This window comes from Mus caroli, unplaced genomic scaffold (assembly GCF_978045245.1).
Source record: "Mus caroli unplaced genomic scaffold, Mus_caroli_1 scaffold_12, whole genome shotgun sequence".
NCBI lineage: Eukaryota > Metazoa > Chordata > Mammalia > Rodentia > Muridae > Mus > Mus caroli.
In genome coordinates, this window is record NW_028227267.1 from 69,659,577 (window position 1) to 69,677,198 (window position 17,622).

Here is a 17,622-nt window from a genome sequence, read left to right on the forward strand (position 1 = left end):
GCACCGTGTGCTTGCAGGAACCCACAGCTCCCCACTGTGCGTGGGATGCGGAATGCATCTAGTTGTTTCATGTTCCTGTCATCCTGATCTCCCACAATGATGCACTGTAACCTGGATTTGTGAGCCAAGAAACCCTTTTGTATCTTAAGGTTTTTTTGTCAGCCTGTTTTTATCACAGTGCCAGGAAGTGAAATTAAGATGATGTGTGTATCTGCTTTACCTAGAGACTCTAATAAAAATTCCCTAATTTCCCCTGGTGGGGCCTGGGGTGGTTTTCTTGCTTTGTTTTTTTTTTTTAATTTAAAAGTATTTTTATTAGCATATCTTAACTATACATAATAATGTGTTTCATTATAGCATTTCATGCATGCATCTAATACATTTTAAAATTTCATCTTATGTGTACAAGTGTTTTGCCTGTGTACCAGTCGCATGCCTGGTGCTCTTGAAGGCATCATATCCCCTGGAACTGGAACAGATGATATGAGCTGCCATATGGGTGCTGGGAATCATACTGGAACGTTCTGGAAGAGCAGCTGCTGCTCTTAACTGCTCTTAACAGCTGCCTTTCTAGCCCCAGTATTTAGTTCATTTCGATCATATTCACCCATTTTCAACTTTTGTTTCTTAATTCTACAGGCTTCACTTTCCTGTCTCTTCTTTGATGGTTGAACACATTTCATTTTGCTTGCTTACAGGAACACAGGCTACGCCACTGAATGAATGCACTCCAATGCCAACCATTAACTTTCAACCAATCCTCAAGGAGCGGGGAGGCCTCATGAGACCATTACCCCCTCCATGAAAGGATGCTGTTGATGGGTTTCACGGCTAGTGGGGTATTCCCCACCCCCCAAAGACGGTGTCTCCCTGTGAGTTGTAGAGTAGTCTGGAGTTCTTTAACTTCTCATTGTAGCTTCCACTGGGATGGGATTGCAGGCATAAACTATCAGGCATGCCTTGGGGTGGGTATATTTTAAAAATTAGCATACAACTCATAGGCTTTCTTACACCATTTTTATATGTAGTTTTTGTTGATCCCTTCCTTCTTTCCCTCACCGCCCTGTTCCTTCTTACATGAGTCTTATTAGTTACTGTGCCTTCACACAAACATATTATTGTGTCTTCTCATGGGGTCCTCTATAGTTTCTGGCCTCTAATCCTTGCTCACACATAAATACATACATATAAAAAATTTAAAGATAGCATATTTAAATTTGAGAGAACATGTAATAGGTCTTTCTGGGTCCTGGGTTACCTCACCTAATATCTTTTTCAGTTCAAATGTGATAGTATTTTCTTTTCTTTTCTTTTAATTATATGTATGCATTGTTGGATATATATATGTGCACGTGTATGCTGGTGCCCAGGGAGGCCAGAAGAGGGTTTCAGATCCCATAGGCAGTGGTGAGCTGTCTGACATGAGGCTGGGAATTCAGCTGGGTGCCACAGCTGTACCAGCTCCAAACTACTAAGCCATCTCTCTAGCTCTCTCAAACACTTTGTTAGTAGTGTTTTCAGTATGGTCGGCTTCAGTAACTAGTGAGTAACAGTCTTTTGAGTATCAGTGGCACTGTCTTTATTATTTTGTTTTATGTTCTATTTTAGTATCTATAGTATCCTAAAGGCTCAACGCATACATTCGCTTTCACTAAGTAACCACATTTCACTGGTGAGGCCACTAGAGCTCAGAGAAGGTAAGAAGACTGAAGTAGCGGCGTCACAGTTCTCTAGGAAGCGTTCTGATGGCCCCTTGTCCACATGTCACTGAGGTCAAAGTTCTGAGGGCCAAAGTTTGCTTTGTGCCTGCCAAACCCGGCCCCTCCGGCAGCGACGGGGTTAACGCAAGGCCCCGCCCCCGAGGATTGTCCTTGTCCCGGGCCGGGAGCGCCCGGAGAGCAACTGCGTCTCTGCGCCTGCGCGGTGCCCAGGGGACGGGTGGGACTCAGAAATGGCGGCGTCCATGTTCTACGGCCGGCAGTTGGCCGCGGCCGCCCTGAGGAGCCACCGGCCACAGACTACGCTGCGAGCCGCCGCCCAGGTAAGTTCGCCCTGTTCGCTTTGGCCGCGGGGGTCGGCGGGCAAGGCTCAGGGGCGCGGCCCAGCTCCGGGGCTCTCCGCGGCGCTGGCACGGCCGGGATGCCCTGCTCTGCACAGAGGCTGCGGGCCAGGGCTGCGAGCTGGCGCTCCGGCAGCTCAGCTGGGATCTGTCCCCGGGCCGCTGGAGGCCCGGCAGGGCGGCCTGGCAGTTGGCCTCGCCTGCGGGAGCCTGCCGGAGCGATCCCAGAGGAGACGGGGGCTGTCCTTGCCCGGGGCCAACGCTTCCGGACCCCCTTTGGGTAAGGGGATGCCCTTCAAGTGTACTTTGAGGTCCAGCGAACTGTCGTAGGTGGGAAGGACTTAGGAACACCAGCAGAGCTGACCTATCATCAGTCAGTCCTGGTAGTGAGTACTGATAACGAGTTCTTCAGTTTCCCAGCTGATTAGATGGGAGAGTAAGGATTAGATGGGAGAGTAAATCTTTTAGAGGATTTCATTTCTGGACAGACTCTAGTACCTATTTTGCTGCTTTGTTTCTCGACAGTTAGAGAGTGTCAGATGTTGTCCTAAGGTCATTAGGCTTGTCAACAGCACAGGGGTTGTCTTTAAGGCCAGTAACCATTGATGACGATCTGATGATGGCTCAGAGAAATGCTTTGGCCTAGGAGACATGGCAGACGGAGGCAGGACTGAGGTTTAGTTCCACAAGGGTCCATTTCTGAAGCTGTGTGCGTGTTGTGTCTGTTCTACAGCATTAAGAACACAAAAAGTGGGGACCGGGGATGCAGTTTATTTGGAAGAGTGCCTGCCTGGCATGTAGGAAGTCCTGGGTTCTATCCCCAGCATCCCTGTAACCCTAGCACTTAAGGTGGAGGCAAGAGAATCAGATATTCACGGTCATCTTTTACATACACGGTTCAAGGCCAGCCAAGGCTTGTCACTAAATAACAAAAACAAACCAATTAAACAACAACAAGCCCCAAGCAAATTGGCTCTTAGTGTTAGTACCTTAAACTTCAAGAGCGGGATTAGCTTTCAAAGATAGAGTTTTGGTTATGTTTCGAAGTAACTAGACACATCATAGGTGGATAGATTTAGCCCCTCCCCTTCCTTAAATAATGCTGCCAAGTTTTTAGAGGATAAGGATTTAGTGAACAAATAGGATTTTATTCTAATAGTTTTTAATCTATTTGAAAATTCCTTTAAAAATGCCTTTGCATCTCCCTATAGGATGCTTGATACATTGTCTTTATTTCAGCTCTTTCCCTTTTACCATAGCATTAAGAATGTATCTTGGGGGGGGGGGGGGTGCTGGAGAGATGGCTCAACAGTTAAGAGCACTAAGTACTCTTCCAGAGGTCCTGTGTTCAATTCCCAGCAACCACATGGTGGCTCACAACCATCTGTAATGGGATCTGATGCCCTTTTCTGGTGTGTCTGAAGACAGCTACAGTGTACTCATATACATAAATATTTTAAAAAAATGTGTCTTTGGAGTTGCTCTTGTAGATGAGGACACAATGTCTTAGGAGGAAACTTGTTCAAGGTCACACATTAAATTTAGTAATTCAGTTCACTGAAAGAAATTATTCCTCTGAGCAGGTAGTGGTGTCTCAGACCTTATAATCTTAGCACTTGGATCCCTGTGTTCAAAGTTAGCTGATCTACAGAGTAAGTTCCAGGATAATCCAGGATACACAGAGAAATCCTGTCTTGGAAAGAAAAAGCAATTATTCCTCTGGTCTTCCAGTTTTTCTGTATTTACGTGGAGAATAACCCAGGTTATGACAGGTATTCATGGGTTTGCCCAGGAATTGGCCACTTTTGGGGGTCAGAAATTTCTTTTTCCTTAAGTTCCACTCCTCTTATTTTGAGACAGGGTTTCACTGTGTAGCCTTGGCTGTCCTTCAATTTTGTAGACCAGATTGGCCTCGAACTTAGATACCTTCCTTTGCCTCCCAAATGCTGAGGTCAAAGGTATGCGCCGCCATGCCCAGCTTCATTTGTCATTTCTTTATGGTAACAACATGTATAACTGTAGGTTCCACTTGCTTTAAAACAGACAACACATTGTTGTTACTCAAAGCCACTGCAGTAGAACACCAGAGCTCCCTCCTCCTGTCTAATTGTAACTTTTGATGATGCCCAGTTCTTGGGTTCATGCAAGAATTTGAATTACTAACAGAACTTTAAAAACCAATGAACTCTGAAGTGACAACAGCTGCAAAGAAACAACTGCAAAGAAACAATGTATCTAATTACTTCAGACAGTCAAATTCTCTAAAGAGCTGGGTGTGGATCTCTGAGTTCAAGACCAGCCTGGTCTACAGAGTGAGTTCCAGGGTAGCCAGGGCTACACACAGAAACCCGGTCTTATCTTAACCAAAAACCAAACCAAAACAAACTCAAAGTAATGAAAATGTTCCAACAGTAGTATTGCGATGTTTTCACCTGACTGAACATTTTTCAATATATGCTTTATCTTTTTTTTTTTTTTTTTTTAAGAGAATGCCTCTGCCTCCTGAGTGCTGGACTTAAAGGCGTGTACCACCAGCACCTGGCTCCATACTCTTTATCGTAAATATATGTCTGTATCGAACAGCCAGAGACCTCACCTTAACAACATCCCCAATACTAGGCAGGAGAAGCCCTCTTTTGAGTTGTTGGCCAAGAAACTCCCAAAGCATACAGCCTATTGCTTTTGTCCTTAGTTACCTCTGGGAGGTGGAAGATAAGTGTGTTTCCTGAAGACACTGTGTACTTCAGAAAAGGGCTGGGAGACCTCTGAGCTGAGGCTGATCCAAATGCCCCCTTTCTGGAGACTAGCTTTCTCGGTATTAGAAGGCACCACACAAATCTTCCCAAAGGAGGGCGGCAAACAGCAGTCCTACTGTGTCAATGACCACCATGGCATGATAGCCCTAATGGTGCAGTAAGGGCACATGCACCATGATAGTAATCAGCAACCCCAGTTAGATTTAAGGCCTACTCAATAGGGAGGCCGTGCCTGATACTGGAAACCTAGCTAACCACTTACTGCTAGTGAAGTCATGATCGTTGGAGGAGAACCTACAACAACTAATTTATCAAACCAGTATAGTCCCTAACAATATTCCATATTATACCCACAGGTAACTATAGTCCTCAGTCCTCGTTATGGAAACTTAACTTTGCAATAGATGGAGACTACTACAGAAAACCACAACCAATCAAAATGCAGGGTTGTGGACGTAGTTCCAGTGGATACCCCTACAGCACATTCTCATACCCAAGGCTCAGGGAACAGTGATGAGGAGGGGGCTGAAAGATGGAAGAGCCAGAGGGTCAGAGCGAGGGAGTTTGCTGTGAGATTGTGTCTTTTAGTACGACTGGAAGCTATACCCATGAAGTCTCACCAACATGACCGCCCAGTGTGAGCTGAACACGGATGACAGCAATGGACATGGCAGAGTGAATGAGAAAAAGGCCACAAGGCTTCAGCTCTACTCAGAACCTAGTTACTCTAGGCAACTAAGAATGGCTGGGAATGGGAGAGGCAGCCCTCCGCAGGGAGGAGCATGTCACTCAGTCGCTCAGTGCCCAGTGGTCATCCTTGAGAACATACATACAAGGAGCATTAGCTGAACTGAACAGGCTGATTTAGGAATTCATATGCATATATGAGTACATCTATAAATGCAATAACTAGTGAAAAAAAAGACTATGAATTTGAGGGAGAGTGAAGAGGGGGGTGTATGGGAGAGTTTGGAGGGAGGAAAGGCAAGGCGAGGATAAATATTGTAATTAAATTACAATCTCAAAATTATATACATATATTTATAAATCTATGAAATCATATCATTTCTTTTCGCTGAACTACCTGAGAGTAAATTGAAGATATCATGGCACTTCACCCTGTGTACTTATATATGTATCATAAGAATAAAATGTTTTGGAACCCATATTATGTGTAGTACCAGCAATTTGGGCACTGAGATAGCAGGATCACTTGATCCTTAGAGTTCTAGACCAGCCTAGGCCATCTCAAAACAAACCAAGACAACCCCCGCCCCCACCGCCTTCTCCAGTTCCCAAGGAATAGGATCTTTTCCCAAATAACCATAGTATAGTCGTGGGGAAACTATCATTGCTTGAAAGTGAGTATCTCATATGTAGCTCAGCTTCTGATGTCCCTACAGTATCTTCAGATTTTGTTTTAGGAATGGGGATCTGTTTCTGTGGTATTTCTTTCTGATACATGCAGCTAAGGAAGTAAGGAAGCACCATCTACTGGCATAGACTGCTGATTGACTGTGTTTAATTGTGTGTTTATGGATGTGACTAGCGTGGGTGTGTGCACATGTGTGTGGGTGCTTGTAGAATCTGGAAGAGAGTATCAGATTTCCCAGCATGTAACTGGATGTACTGGCTAGCTTTGTGTCAACTTGACACAGGCTGGAGTTATCACAGAGAAAGGAGCTTCATTTGGGGAAATGCCTCCACGAGATCTAGCTGTAAGGCATTTTCTCAATTAGTGATCCAGCGGGGAAAGGCCCTTTGTGGGTGGGACCATCCCTGGGCTGGTAGTCTTGGTTCTATAAGAGAGCAGGCTGAGTAATGCAGGAGAAGCAAGCCAGTAAAGAACATCCCTCCATGGCCTCTGCATCAGCTCCTGCTTCCTGACCTGCTTGAGTTCCAGTCCCGACTTCCTTGGTGATGAACAGCAACATGGAAGTGTAAGCCAAATAAACCCTTTCCTCTCCAACTTGCTTCTTGGTCATGATGTTTGTGCAGGAATAGAAACCCTGACTAAGACACTGGAGTTACACGCAGCTGTGAGCTTTTCAGTGTGGGTGCTAGGAACAGAGCCCAGGTCATCTGGAAGAGCAACAGTACTCTTAGCCGGGCGTGGTGGCGCACGCCTTTAATCCCAGCACTCGGGAGGCAGAGGCAGGCGGATTTCTGAGTTCGAGGCCAGCCTGGTCTACAAAGTGAGTGCCAGGACAGCCAGGGCTACACAGAGAAACCCTGTCTCGAAAAAACAAAAAACAAAACAAAACAGTACTCTTAACTGCCGAGCCGTCTTTCTAGCCCCATCATTAACATTCGTAACATTAGTGGCATACTGTCTCCTTATAGAAAGATTAAACAAATTAATGTGACAACCTTTACTAGCTTTACCTAGGTAGTACTTCCTTCACCTGTATTTATTGTTATTTTGCTGTAAAGTTTATGTACAATAAAATACATGATTTAATTTAATGGCTAGATTGATTTTTATGTTTGTACAACTCGTAAGTCACCAGTCAGATAAGACAGGTAGCGTTGTCAGCTCCCAGAGAGCCCTGTGCCCCTCTCTTGATCAATACTCCCTGCAGAGAAACCACTGATTCTGAGTTCTGCCACCACGGGCCAGTTTTGACCAGTTTGAACTATGTAAAAAGAGAACCCAGGGGCGGGCAGGATTGCTCAGTGGGTGAAGGTGTGTGGCCCCAAGCCTGAACTGGAGTTGGATCCTGGGACACACATTGTAGAAAGAAAGAAGTGACGCAGGCAGCTTGACTTTGATGTCTTCAGATGTGCCATGGTGTGCACCCACAAGCACAAGTGAATGACATAAGAAGTAGAAAATATCATAGAAGTTCTCTTTCTTCTTTGGCATCTTTGCTTCAGCATTACATTTGTGACTTTAATTCACTGATGGGTGAACAACTTTTTCCCCTCCTCTGAAGTATCCTGTTCTATAAATACTTATAATTTAACCTGTTGGTAAGCCACTGGGGCATTTGCGTTTCTGTCTTAGTGGGTAAGCCTGCTGTGAATGTTGTATTTGCCTTTGGGTAGGTATTAGACTCATTGTCTGTTGTGAATATCTAGGAATAGGTCAGCCGATAGAGATCCAGGACCGTGGGAAGTTGCTGCCTTTTATATTGCGGTGACACTGAGTCAAGGGATTGAGTTAGTTAAATGAAATGTTAGCCAGGATTTTATTATTTTTTTCTTGTTCTTGTTCATGTTCTTCTTCCTCTTTCTCCTCTTTTTCCACCTCTCCCTCCTCCTATCTCCCCCCACCCCCATGGTGTGTGTATGTGTGTGTAAACTGTGTGCACATGGAATTCAGAGGACAACTTTGTGGCGTTTTCTCCTTTCACCTTTAGTGATTTAGAGGTTTGAACTCTAGTTGCTAGGCTTTCATGGCAAGTCACTTTTACCCACTGAACCATGTTGTCAACCTTGGCCAACTTTTAACTAGTTGAATTAGCAACAAAGGGCTATTAGGTTGATTAGCTTGTTAGGTTAGAGGTTCTTAAACTAGCATCCTTAAGATTCAACTAAGTGGTTTGTCACTAGTTCAGATTTCTTTGAGCCCACTTTTCAGAGATCCTGGTTCTGCAGACCATGGAGGCCATGAATCTGCATATTAAGAAACATTTTGATGCTGTGGATCAAGAATGTATTTCAAGAAGCAGACTTTCTATAGGGCTCTTTAGGTTTAACTCTTATGATACTCTGTTTTGTGGTGTGAATTATGTTTTGGTGTTGGATATCCTGTGGACGTAATGGAAGTGTATAGCTAAAGGTTAAGAGTCCTATTTCCGTGCAGCCTTGGAAGGGTTTTGTGACTTACTTGTTCTGTATATAGTGCCTTGAGATTGAAAGGATTGAGGGTCTTTGAAAAGGAAGTCAGGTATTTCAACATTTTATTAGGTTCAGCTTAGACTCTGATAAGATGCTAGATGTAACTGATGTGAGTGCTTCCTTAGATGTGGCCATGGCACAGGAAGCTGAAAGTTAGCTGCATACTTCTCTTTTAGCAGTAAGGTATGTTAGAGATTTCTTTTTGACATTTTGTTGAATAAGGAAAACAATATGTGTATGTGGTGTTTGAAGTGTCTGTGTGAGTATTACCCACTGTGCATGTGTGGAGGCCAGAGGGCAACAATGACTTTTGCAGGGGTTTGAGGATTAAGCCTGGGTCACCAGACTTGGACTGTAAACACCTTACCCTTGGAGCCACCCCTTTGGCTTTTGGGTCGTAATCCCGATGTTGTAGATTTCTCTCTTTCCCGTTCATCTGGCATGTTGATGCACTGACTGTCCTTGGTGCAAATGCACACAAGACGTGAGCCTCAGAGGATAATTCATCATTCTACGTCTAGTTCCTGTGTGCTAAGTGTTTAACACAGTGAACGAATGGATATTCAACATAGGTAGAAAAGGGCAGGAGTTTGTAGTTGCCATGTTCTCTGGGAAGGAGTGTGACCGGGTACCAAATATTCAGCTTTCACATACCTAATGCCAGATAAATCCCAGAGGAGGATAGAGGGAAAGAACTGGGAAACAGTTTTAGTTTGGTGGACAAGATGAGATTGGCTTTAGAGCCTCTGAAGTTATCATTTAGGTAAATATTACCTGTAGGCTAGTAGAGATATGATAATAAAACCCAGGAGTAAGGTAAGGACTAGGGATGGATGACGAGGAAACAATGAAAAGTGCCAAGGGTAACGTTTGATGTCTAACTGTAGACCAGCTTTTAGTTTTATATTATAATTGAGCTTGGATGACTTAATTTAGCAATTTTGTTGTAGTACTGGAGAACTGAGCACTCTATAACCAAGTATGAATAGGTACACTCTTCCTTCCCTCCCTCCTAACCTCCCTCCTGCTCTCTCTCTCTCTCTCTCTCTCAACAATAAAAAGACAAAAACTTGCCACTGTCATACTTAAATGTGTCTCCATTTTTTTAGGTTCTGGGAAATTCTGGCTTGTTTAACAAGCATGGACTGCAAGTGCAGCAGCAGCAGCAGAGGACTCTTTCACTGCATGAATACTTGAGTATGGAGTTATTGCAGGAAGCAGGTGTCTCTGTTCCCAAAGGCTTCGTGGCAAAGTCATCCGATGAAGCTTACGCAATTGCCAAAAAATTAGGTACTTTAAAAACCACCTTAGTCACCTTGACACAGAAGCTTGTCTAAGATGTGACCTTTCCTTTGATGAAAGTTTGATGACTTGGCGTTTGTATTTTTGGGAGGTGGTTCTCACACTGCCAAGGATGACTTTGAACTCAGACTTTCCTGTCTGTACCTCCTAGAATGCTTGGATTAGGCATGGGCCATCACGTTTGACTTGGCTTGTTTTTGAGAAGGTAGAATTTTATAATTGTTGAGACTTTATAGTTACTAGAAGATGGTATTGAGCTGTACTCTTAGTGACTTAGGAATCATTTATATTGGTGGTAGGGTGCTGAAGTCCTCCTTTCAGCTAGAACAGACTTTAGGAGAAAGTTATTCTCTTTTTATTTTATAGCTTAAAGGATGGTGGCTGTGATGGATTTGTTTTGTTTGACTTTTTTGTTTTGTTTTAGAAAGGTTCTGAAGGGAAATCTTAGCTGTTTATGTGTGGTGTGGAAAGGGTGAGACTTAACTTCCTTGCTCCCAGTGGATGCAAGAGAATGAAGAAGGAGAACTCTAGGCTAAGCTCCTTGTTGTCTTTATGTGTTCACTGATAAAACCACAAAGGCTTAGAAAGATGCCTGACAATTAGGTAATCAATACATACTAATGTTTGCTCAACGAGTTGCAAAAACTTGCTGGCACATTATCTGTTTTTTTAATTTAATTTTTAAAAATTTTATGTTAATTAGTATTTTGACTGCATGTATGAGGGTGTCAGAAGCCCTGGAACTGGAGTCATAGACAGTTATGAGCTGCTCTGCGGGTGTTGGGAATTACACGCAGGTCCCTTGGAAGAGCAGCCAGTGCTCTTAACTGCTGAGCTATCTTTCCAACCCCATTAGTACATTTTTTTTTTTTAATTGAAAGAATCCGTAATAAATGAAATAAAGTAGTGGCTGTCACTCTGTTTTCTGTATTTCTGTAGTATTTGAGGGCTTGCCTGTTTTTATGTAGGTAAGTAGGCATTCATCCTTGATGCAGTTTTGACTTTTAAATATGTGACTTTGTTTCACGCAAAATTTAAGAAGTGTTTAAATTTCATTTACCTTAGCTGTAAATAGTTGTCTTTAAAAATGAGAATATTACTGGGCAAACTATTTTGAATGGTCATTGTTTTCTTGACTTGAGAATATGACTTTATTTACAGTTTTTATCATTATAATAATAAAAACATTTCAGATTATTTAGCAAAAGTTTTGTGGAATACTAATTTCAGTGAAATTATGGCCCATGGCAACAGGTCCTAACTTATTTATTAATGAAGTCAGAAAAACTGTCTCTATTTCCAAATTATTATTTTTTTCCACCTAGTTTTTTTCTTGAAAAAATAATTGAAAAGCTTTTTTAAAATATGAGATAATTTGTTGTTTTGTATTCTGGAAATGTCTGTGGATTAGGACTTCTAGGTGTGTAAAGGACAGCGGGGGCTCTGACTTTTTATTTAAAAAGATGCTTCTTTTAAAAGTTCTTTGTATGCAGTGTATTGGCCTGTGTGAGTTCATGTGCACCACCTGTATGCGGTGCGCACAGCCCAGAAGAAGCCGGGGACCCACTGGGCCTGGAGTTACATACAGGGGATTGTGAGCTGCTGCCACCTGATGTAAGAGCAGTGACTGTTCCCAACCACCAGCCTTGTGAGCCCTGACTGTGAGCCTGTGGAGCAGACTTCTTAGGCACTGAGAACGTTTGTTAGGAAATACTGCAAAGATGAAGGCTCGCTGTTAGTCTGCTGCAGAGCATGCACTGTAAGCCCTGAGAGGAAGGAAAGGTTGGGCTCTCTCTCTTCTCACTGTGGTTTCTCAACCTTCTATGTGCTGTCTGCCACGTACAGAATTTGTTGCATGAATTAATGGAGTTGATTGAACTATTTTAATCATTTGTCCTCATACTTAATTTTCTAATTCTTCTCTCCTTCTGTACATCTTTGTATGTAAATGAGTACTTCTAAAATTCTAGAAAGTTGGGAGTTTTGGCAGATAACAAGGGAGAGCTGGAAAGAATAAATAAGAGTTTTGCTGTAGTTTGGACACTGCCTGTCTTCTGGTCCCAGAGGGTACCAGGGTTGATTGAGGAAATTGTTGGGTTTTTGGGTTAACTACCTTTAATAACCTTATTGCTAGTTTCATACGCTCGTGAATGGTGGAGCTGGCTTATTGTGGGAATGGTCTTTTCCAAGTAAGGCACTCATGAGCTTCTGGTATTTTCAGTTCTGAGTCTTTCTAGAGCAATGGAAAATAGTCTAGACTATGAGAATTCTGATTTTTATGAGAATTCAAGATTTTTTTTAACATGTTCCTTTTTCAACATTCAACAGGCTGTGTCTTGGACACTCTTGCAGCAGCCAATCTGTATCCATGATATAGCTAAGGCTCAGCTGTCTGGAGCTTCATTCTAATGGGGAAGCCAAGGCACAAGTGATACACAGAAGAAAAGAATGTAGAATGTTAGAAGCTGATGAGTCCCTGGTGGAAAAGGAGGCAGAGAAGGGAAATGGGTCAGAGGTGTGCAGATTGCATTCTTAGCTAGGCCTGTCAGTGTAAGTAAGCCTAAGGGCCATGTAAGTCTTAGAACCATGACTGGACAGCTAGTACGGTAGGGTGAGCCGGACGGCCAGAGGAGAGGAGTGTAGCTCGAGTGCACTGAGCCCAGGAGCTAAAAGGACACTGTTTAGGCTCCCGGCTTTGTAAAAGGCCATTGTAAACACTGTGGCTTTTACTCTGAAATGGCTGTTTGAAGTAGTTTTTTGTTTTTTTTTTTTGTTTTTTTTTTGTTGTTGTTGTTGTTTTTCCGAGACAGGGTTTCTCTGTATAGCCCTGGCTGTCTGGAACTTACTTTGTAGCCCAGGCTGGCCTTGAACTCAGAAATCCGCCTGCCTCTGCCTCCCGAGTGCTGGCCCGGCCTTGAAGTAGTTTTAGGTAGAGTACCATCTCATTGACTACTTCTTTAAATATTCCATCATCCAGGTGAGAAGAATGGTGGTTAGGGCAGGTGCCTAGCTGGAGGCAAGGAGTGGCCAGTGCTGTAGTTTCAGGAGTGGGAGTGTTCTCTTTGTTCTTAAATGCCATCTTGACTAATGTTAGGATCAAGTTCCGACTCAGGCAGTAAACGTTTCCAGTGTAGGCTAATTTACAGCATTTTATGTGTTCTTTTGTAGACTCCTATATGCTAGAGTTCTCTGCTCTTGTTTGTTTGCTTTGGTTTTGTTTTTTTGAGACTAAGTTTCTCTGTGTAGCCTTGGCTGTGCTGTAACTCAACTCTGTAGACCAGGCTGGCCTTGGACCAGAGATCTACCTGCCTCTGCCTCCCAAGTGCTGGGATTAAAGGCGTGCCCCATAACACCCAGCGTAGTTCACTTCTTATTTGATCACCAAAAGCATTGATTATCTCAGTGATTAGTTATTTATTATGCTTTGTGAATTGGAAATGACTTTTTCTCATAGTGCAGTGCCCATCTTCAGTCTGTTCAAATATGTATATACAAGGTAGCGGTCATATCCCAGAGACAACGTTGTGCTTGGGGTACAGCAAATAGCGTGAGGCCCTGCATTCTTTTGCCATAATATGGTAAAAGATGCTGCACTGTCAGGGTGGGCAGATGCTAAGGGAGGCAGAGTGATGAGGGTCAGAAATTAGGCATGTCTTTGTGACAAGAGGACACCTTTTTAAGGGGAGTACCTTTTAGCAGTGAGTAAAATCTAGATTAACTATCCAGTTTGCTAGGTTTGGGAGAAATGTGTGGGTGCATATGAAGTCAAAGGTCAGTATGGATGTCTTCCTTTATTGCTGCCCACTTAAGAAAAATTGTTTTTTGTGTGAGTGTATCTCTCTCTCTCTGTGTTGTATAATGTATGTGAGGTAACAGGTATGCTTGTGCCATGTGCTGTATATGTGCATGTATGTGTGTTGTATTGTGTATGTGAGGTACAGGCATGGTTGTGCCATGCTGTGTGCATTGTATGTTTGTGTGTATGTGTGTGTATGTAAACCAGAGGATAGCCTTTTAGTTGTCTTCTGTGGGTCCTAGGGTTTGACTTAGGTCCCTAGGTTTGTGTGACAGATGTTTTTGACTTCTGAGTATCTTGTCTGTCCCCCATATTGTTTTTGAGACACAGTCACCTGCTGAACACAGAACTCAGTTTCAGCAAGGTTGGCTGGTTAGGAAGCTCCAGGTTTTCCCCGTGTCTATAGTTGTCGTCTGTGCCTGATGTGGGTGCTCAGGCTCTGACCTCAGGGCTTCATGCTTACCCATCAACACAAGCACTTTACCCACTGAGTCATCTCTCCTGCCCCAAGTTTGCTAGTTTTGTACAGTAAATTAGAAAGAGAAGGGAAATATATATTGTATAATTTGCTGATTTATAAACTATATGGATGACTTTTAAACACAGTATTTGGGAATTCTTTTATTTGCCTATCTTCCTGACTCTTGGTAAGTACTCTTCCTAAGGTCGCTCACTGCTCCACAGTGTGCGGTAGCAGCATTTGTTGCTATTGGAGGCATTATCAGTCCTATCAGTCCAGTCACTACAATGATTTCAAGTCATAGGCTCATCCCAAGTCCCAAGTCCTGCTCGAAGTAGTATTTGTGACTCAACAGTCACATGACACAAGTTTACATTTGAATGGAGAGACTGGGCTGTGTGTGTGTTCATGCATGCATGTATGTGTGTGTGTATGTATGTATGATGTGTGTGTATATGTATGTATGTATGTATATGTATGATGTGTATATGTATGTATGTATGTATGTATGTATGGGTGTTTTTGTCTCCATATGTCTCATGTGTGCCTAGTGCCTGTGTAGGTCAGGAGAAGGCATTGAGTCACTCAGTATTGGAGTTACAATTGGTTGTGAGTCACCATGTGGGTGCTGGGAACTGAGCCTGGTTCTACTGGAGGAACAATTAGAGATCTTAACCATTAAGCTATCTCTCCTTAAAACTTTCTTGGAAGTTTTAAGAAAACATTTTAATCTTAATATTGTATTTTTAATCTCTTCCAAAGCACTAGTTTAAGAATTGTTTTTCAAATCTAGAAAATCTATGTATGTGGAATGCCTTAGTCTTAGACATTGTGGTAATGGGACTTCATTTAATAACACTTATTATAAATACTGTCCTGGATGTGACTCCCTGCTTTCTGTGTAATAAAAGTGTTTTTCTTCTAGGATCAAAGGATGTTGTGATAAAGGCACAGGTTTTGGCTGGCGGCAGAGGAAAAGGAACATTTACAAGTGGCCTCAAAGGAGGAGTGAAGATCGTTTTCTCGTAAGTCATAGTTTCTTAAAGAAAAATTATTTAAATTATCAGATTGTTGAAAACACTGAGCATTAGCTGTGGTGTAGATTTTTCTTAATTGGAGAACAGAAGAATTTGAATTTTTTTTCTTATTGTAGTCCAGAAGAAGCAAAAGCTGTTTCCTCACAGATGATTGGGCAAAAATTGATTACCAAGCAAACTGGAGCAAAGGGCAGAATATGCAATCAAGTTTTGGTCTGTGAGCGCAAATATCCCAGGAGAGAATACTACTTTGCAATAACAATGGAGAGGTCGTTTCAAGTGAGTACTTGTAGACAGGACACATCAGGGTTTACATCTGACTGTCAGTTTCAGAGGTTGAGCATTGTATACATGAGGAATAAGATGTATTATCCATTACTCACAGAGAATTTGTCAGGTTTGAAAAATAATATGGTAGAATTTGACATGTAATATAGTTTTTAAAAAGCTATAGGAGAATTCCACTGTAACACGCGTTTCATGGGGTTTTCAAATGATTAATTCTTTAGACATACCTTAAATCTCTGGAACTTGTATTTGGGTTAATGGACAGAGAAAATTAGTTCTTTGCATTGTAAAGTAGTCTTACCAAAGAAGAAAGAATAAACCAAAAATGGCATCTTGTTCTTTTTCTGCTTCTAGGTTTATTTTACTTTACTGTTTGTTTTGTTTATGTTTCATGTTTGACTAGGTTATTGGTGTGGTGGAAGGTGATGATGAGTGTAAATGATGCAGCCGTAAGGGAACGAGGGAGTTCAAGGAGCTTTAGTCCTGCTTTGCTCCCATTATGGGAACCAACATTTTAGCATTGAACAAAGCATCCGCTTCAGTACAAACCCGGTGTACTGAAGATACAGTGCATAGAGGGCTGCTTGGATGTTACTAGCTTCTTGTTTGAAGCAAACTATTCATGTTTGAAAGTCCCGGTAAATATTGCTATAGAAAATTATTATTGTGTGCTTTAGAGTAACAAAATTTAAGGATCATAAGATAGTTTTCTATATAACAGCTTGAAAAAGCAGTATTCTTCTATATTGTGATACTTGCCCTCCCACAGTTAAAATCTTCAGTAATAAAAGTATCTTATGTTTTGTTTTTGTTTTTGTTTTTTTTGTTTTTCGAGACAGGGTTTCTCTGTATAGCCCTGGCTGTCCTGGAACTCACTTTGTAGACCAGGCTGGCCTCAAACTCAGAAATCCGCCTGCCTCTGCCTCCCGAGTGCTGGGATTAAAGGCGTGCGCCACCATGCCCGGCTGTATTTTAAGATTTTTAATTCTTATTAAGGAGTATTTCTTGAGATATAACACTAGGTGGTAGCAAAGCCCCACTCAGTGTGATTTTTTTAAAAGTATTCCTTTCTTCTGTATGGTATAATTGAGCTTTGTAAATGATTTCAGCAATTATCCCACAATAGTCTAAGCACAAAGATTGGCAGAAGTTGGGTTTCATGTATTGACTTGGTTTTTGTACACATTCTTTTCTCACTTGGTATACATCAATACCTATCACCCTGTTAGTTATGTAAGTGTCTGGACAAACCAAGAGAGACTAGTTCTTTTTATTTTAATTTGTTAGTTGATGAGTGTGTTTGTTCATGTGTGGATGTGTGCACACACACACAGGCGTACATGGGATACCTGTGCCCATGGGGCTATATGGAGAACAGCAAGCTCCCATGACCCACCTGTCTCCACCTGCAGTGGGTTACAGGCCTCCTTGCTGTGTCCAGACTTCTTTCGTTTTTAAAAAATGTGGTTTGTAGCCACTTAATAGTAACAAAAGGAGCCCTGGAAGCCTGGCACAGCCCAAGTAACCTCAAACCTCAACCTCAAAGTGCCTTCCTGCCTGTTCCCTCAGTGCTGAGATTATATGCAGGCACAGCCACACCTAGCCATGGTGTTGCTCTGGGCTTTGGTAGCAACACATGAGAATCCTTGGGCAGGCATGTCTGTGAACTGGTGTGCCAGACTGACAGACATCACCTTACCTTCACTAGCACTTGGTGAGATGTGACATTTGCCTACTGCTGTTTGGTATTGACTTTGCCCTGAGAAAACAGAATTCATCAGATGGCCTTTGCTGGTTTACTTTTCTAGTAAAACTTGACACTCTGCTGAGCAAGTGCTCCTTCTGGCTGTCAGGGTTTGGCTTTGCCTGAAATAGACTTGTGAAAGGTACTAAAGCAATTCCAAAAGTTTTCATTAAGTGTTTCTCAAGTAGATCTTTATCTTAAAGACTTTTTTTTTAAAAAGATTTATTTATTTTCTGTATATGAGTACACTGTCGATGTCCTCAGACACACCAGAAGAGGGTGTCAGATCCCATTATAGATGGTTGTGAGTTACCATGTGGTTGCTGGGAATTGAACT

At 42.4% G+C, this 17,622-nt stretch overlaps 1 protein-coding gene across 2 annotated transcripts in view; it reads left to right on the plus strand.

Annotated features, from left to right (window-relative positions):
* The first annotated feature begins 1,893 nt into the window (after nt 1-1,893).
* Nucleotides 1,894-17,622, plus strand: part of Sucla2 (succinate-CoA ligase ADP-forming subunit beta) — a 40,490-nt gene continuing 24,761 nt past the window's right edge. Inside the window, exons 1-4 of one of the 2 annotated variants that reach the window (XM_021182222.3) lie at nt 1,894-2,041; nt 9,768-9,948; nt 15,142-15,241; nt 15,370-15,532. In XM_021182222.3, the coding sequence (XP_021037881.1) occupies nt 1,952-2,041; nt 9,768-9,948; nt 15,142-15,241; nt 15,370-15,532 (534 nt within the window). In that variant the 5' untranslated portion in view covers nt 1,894-1,951. The remainder of the gene's footprint in view (nt 2,042-9,767; nt 9,949-15,141; nt 15,242-15,369; nt 15,533-17,622) is intronic. The other variant, XM_085828770.1, reaches the window with a different exon arrangement.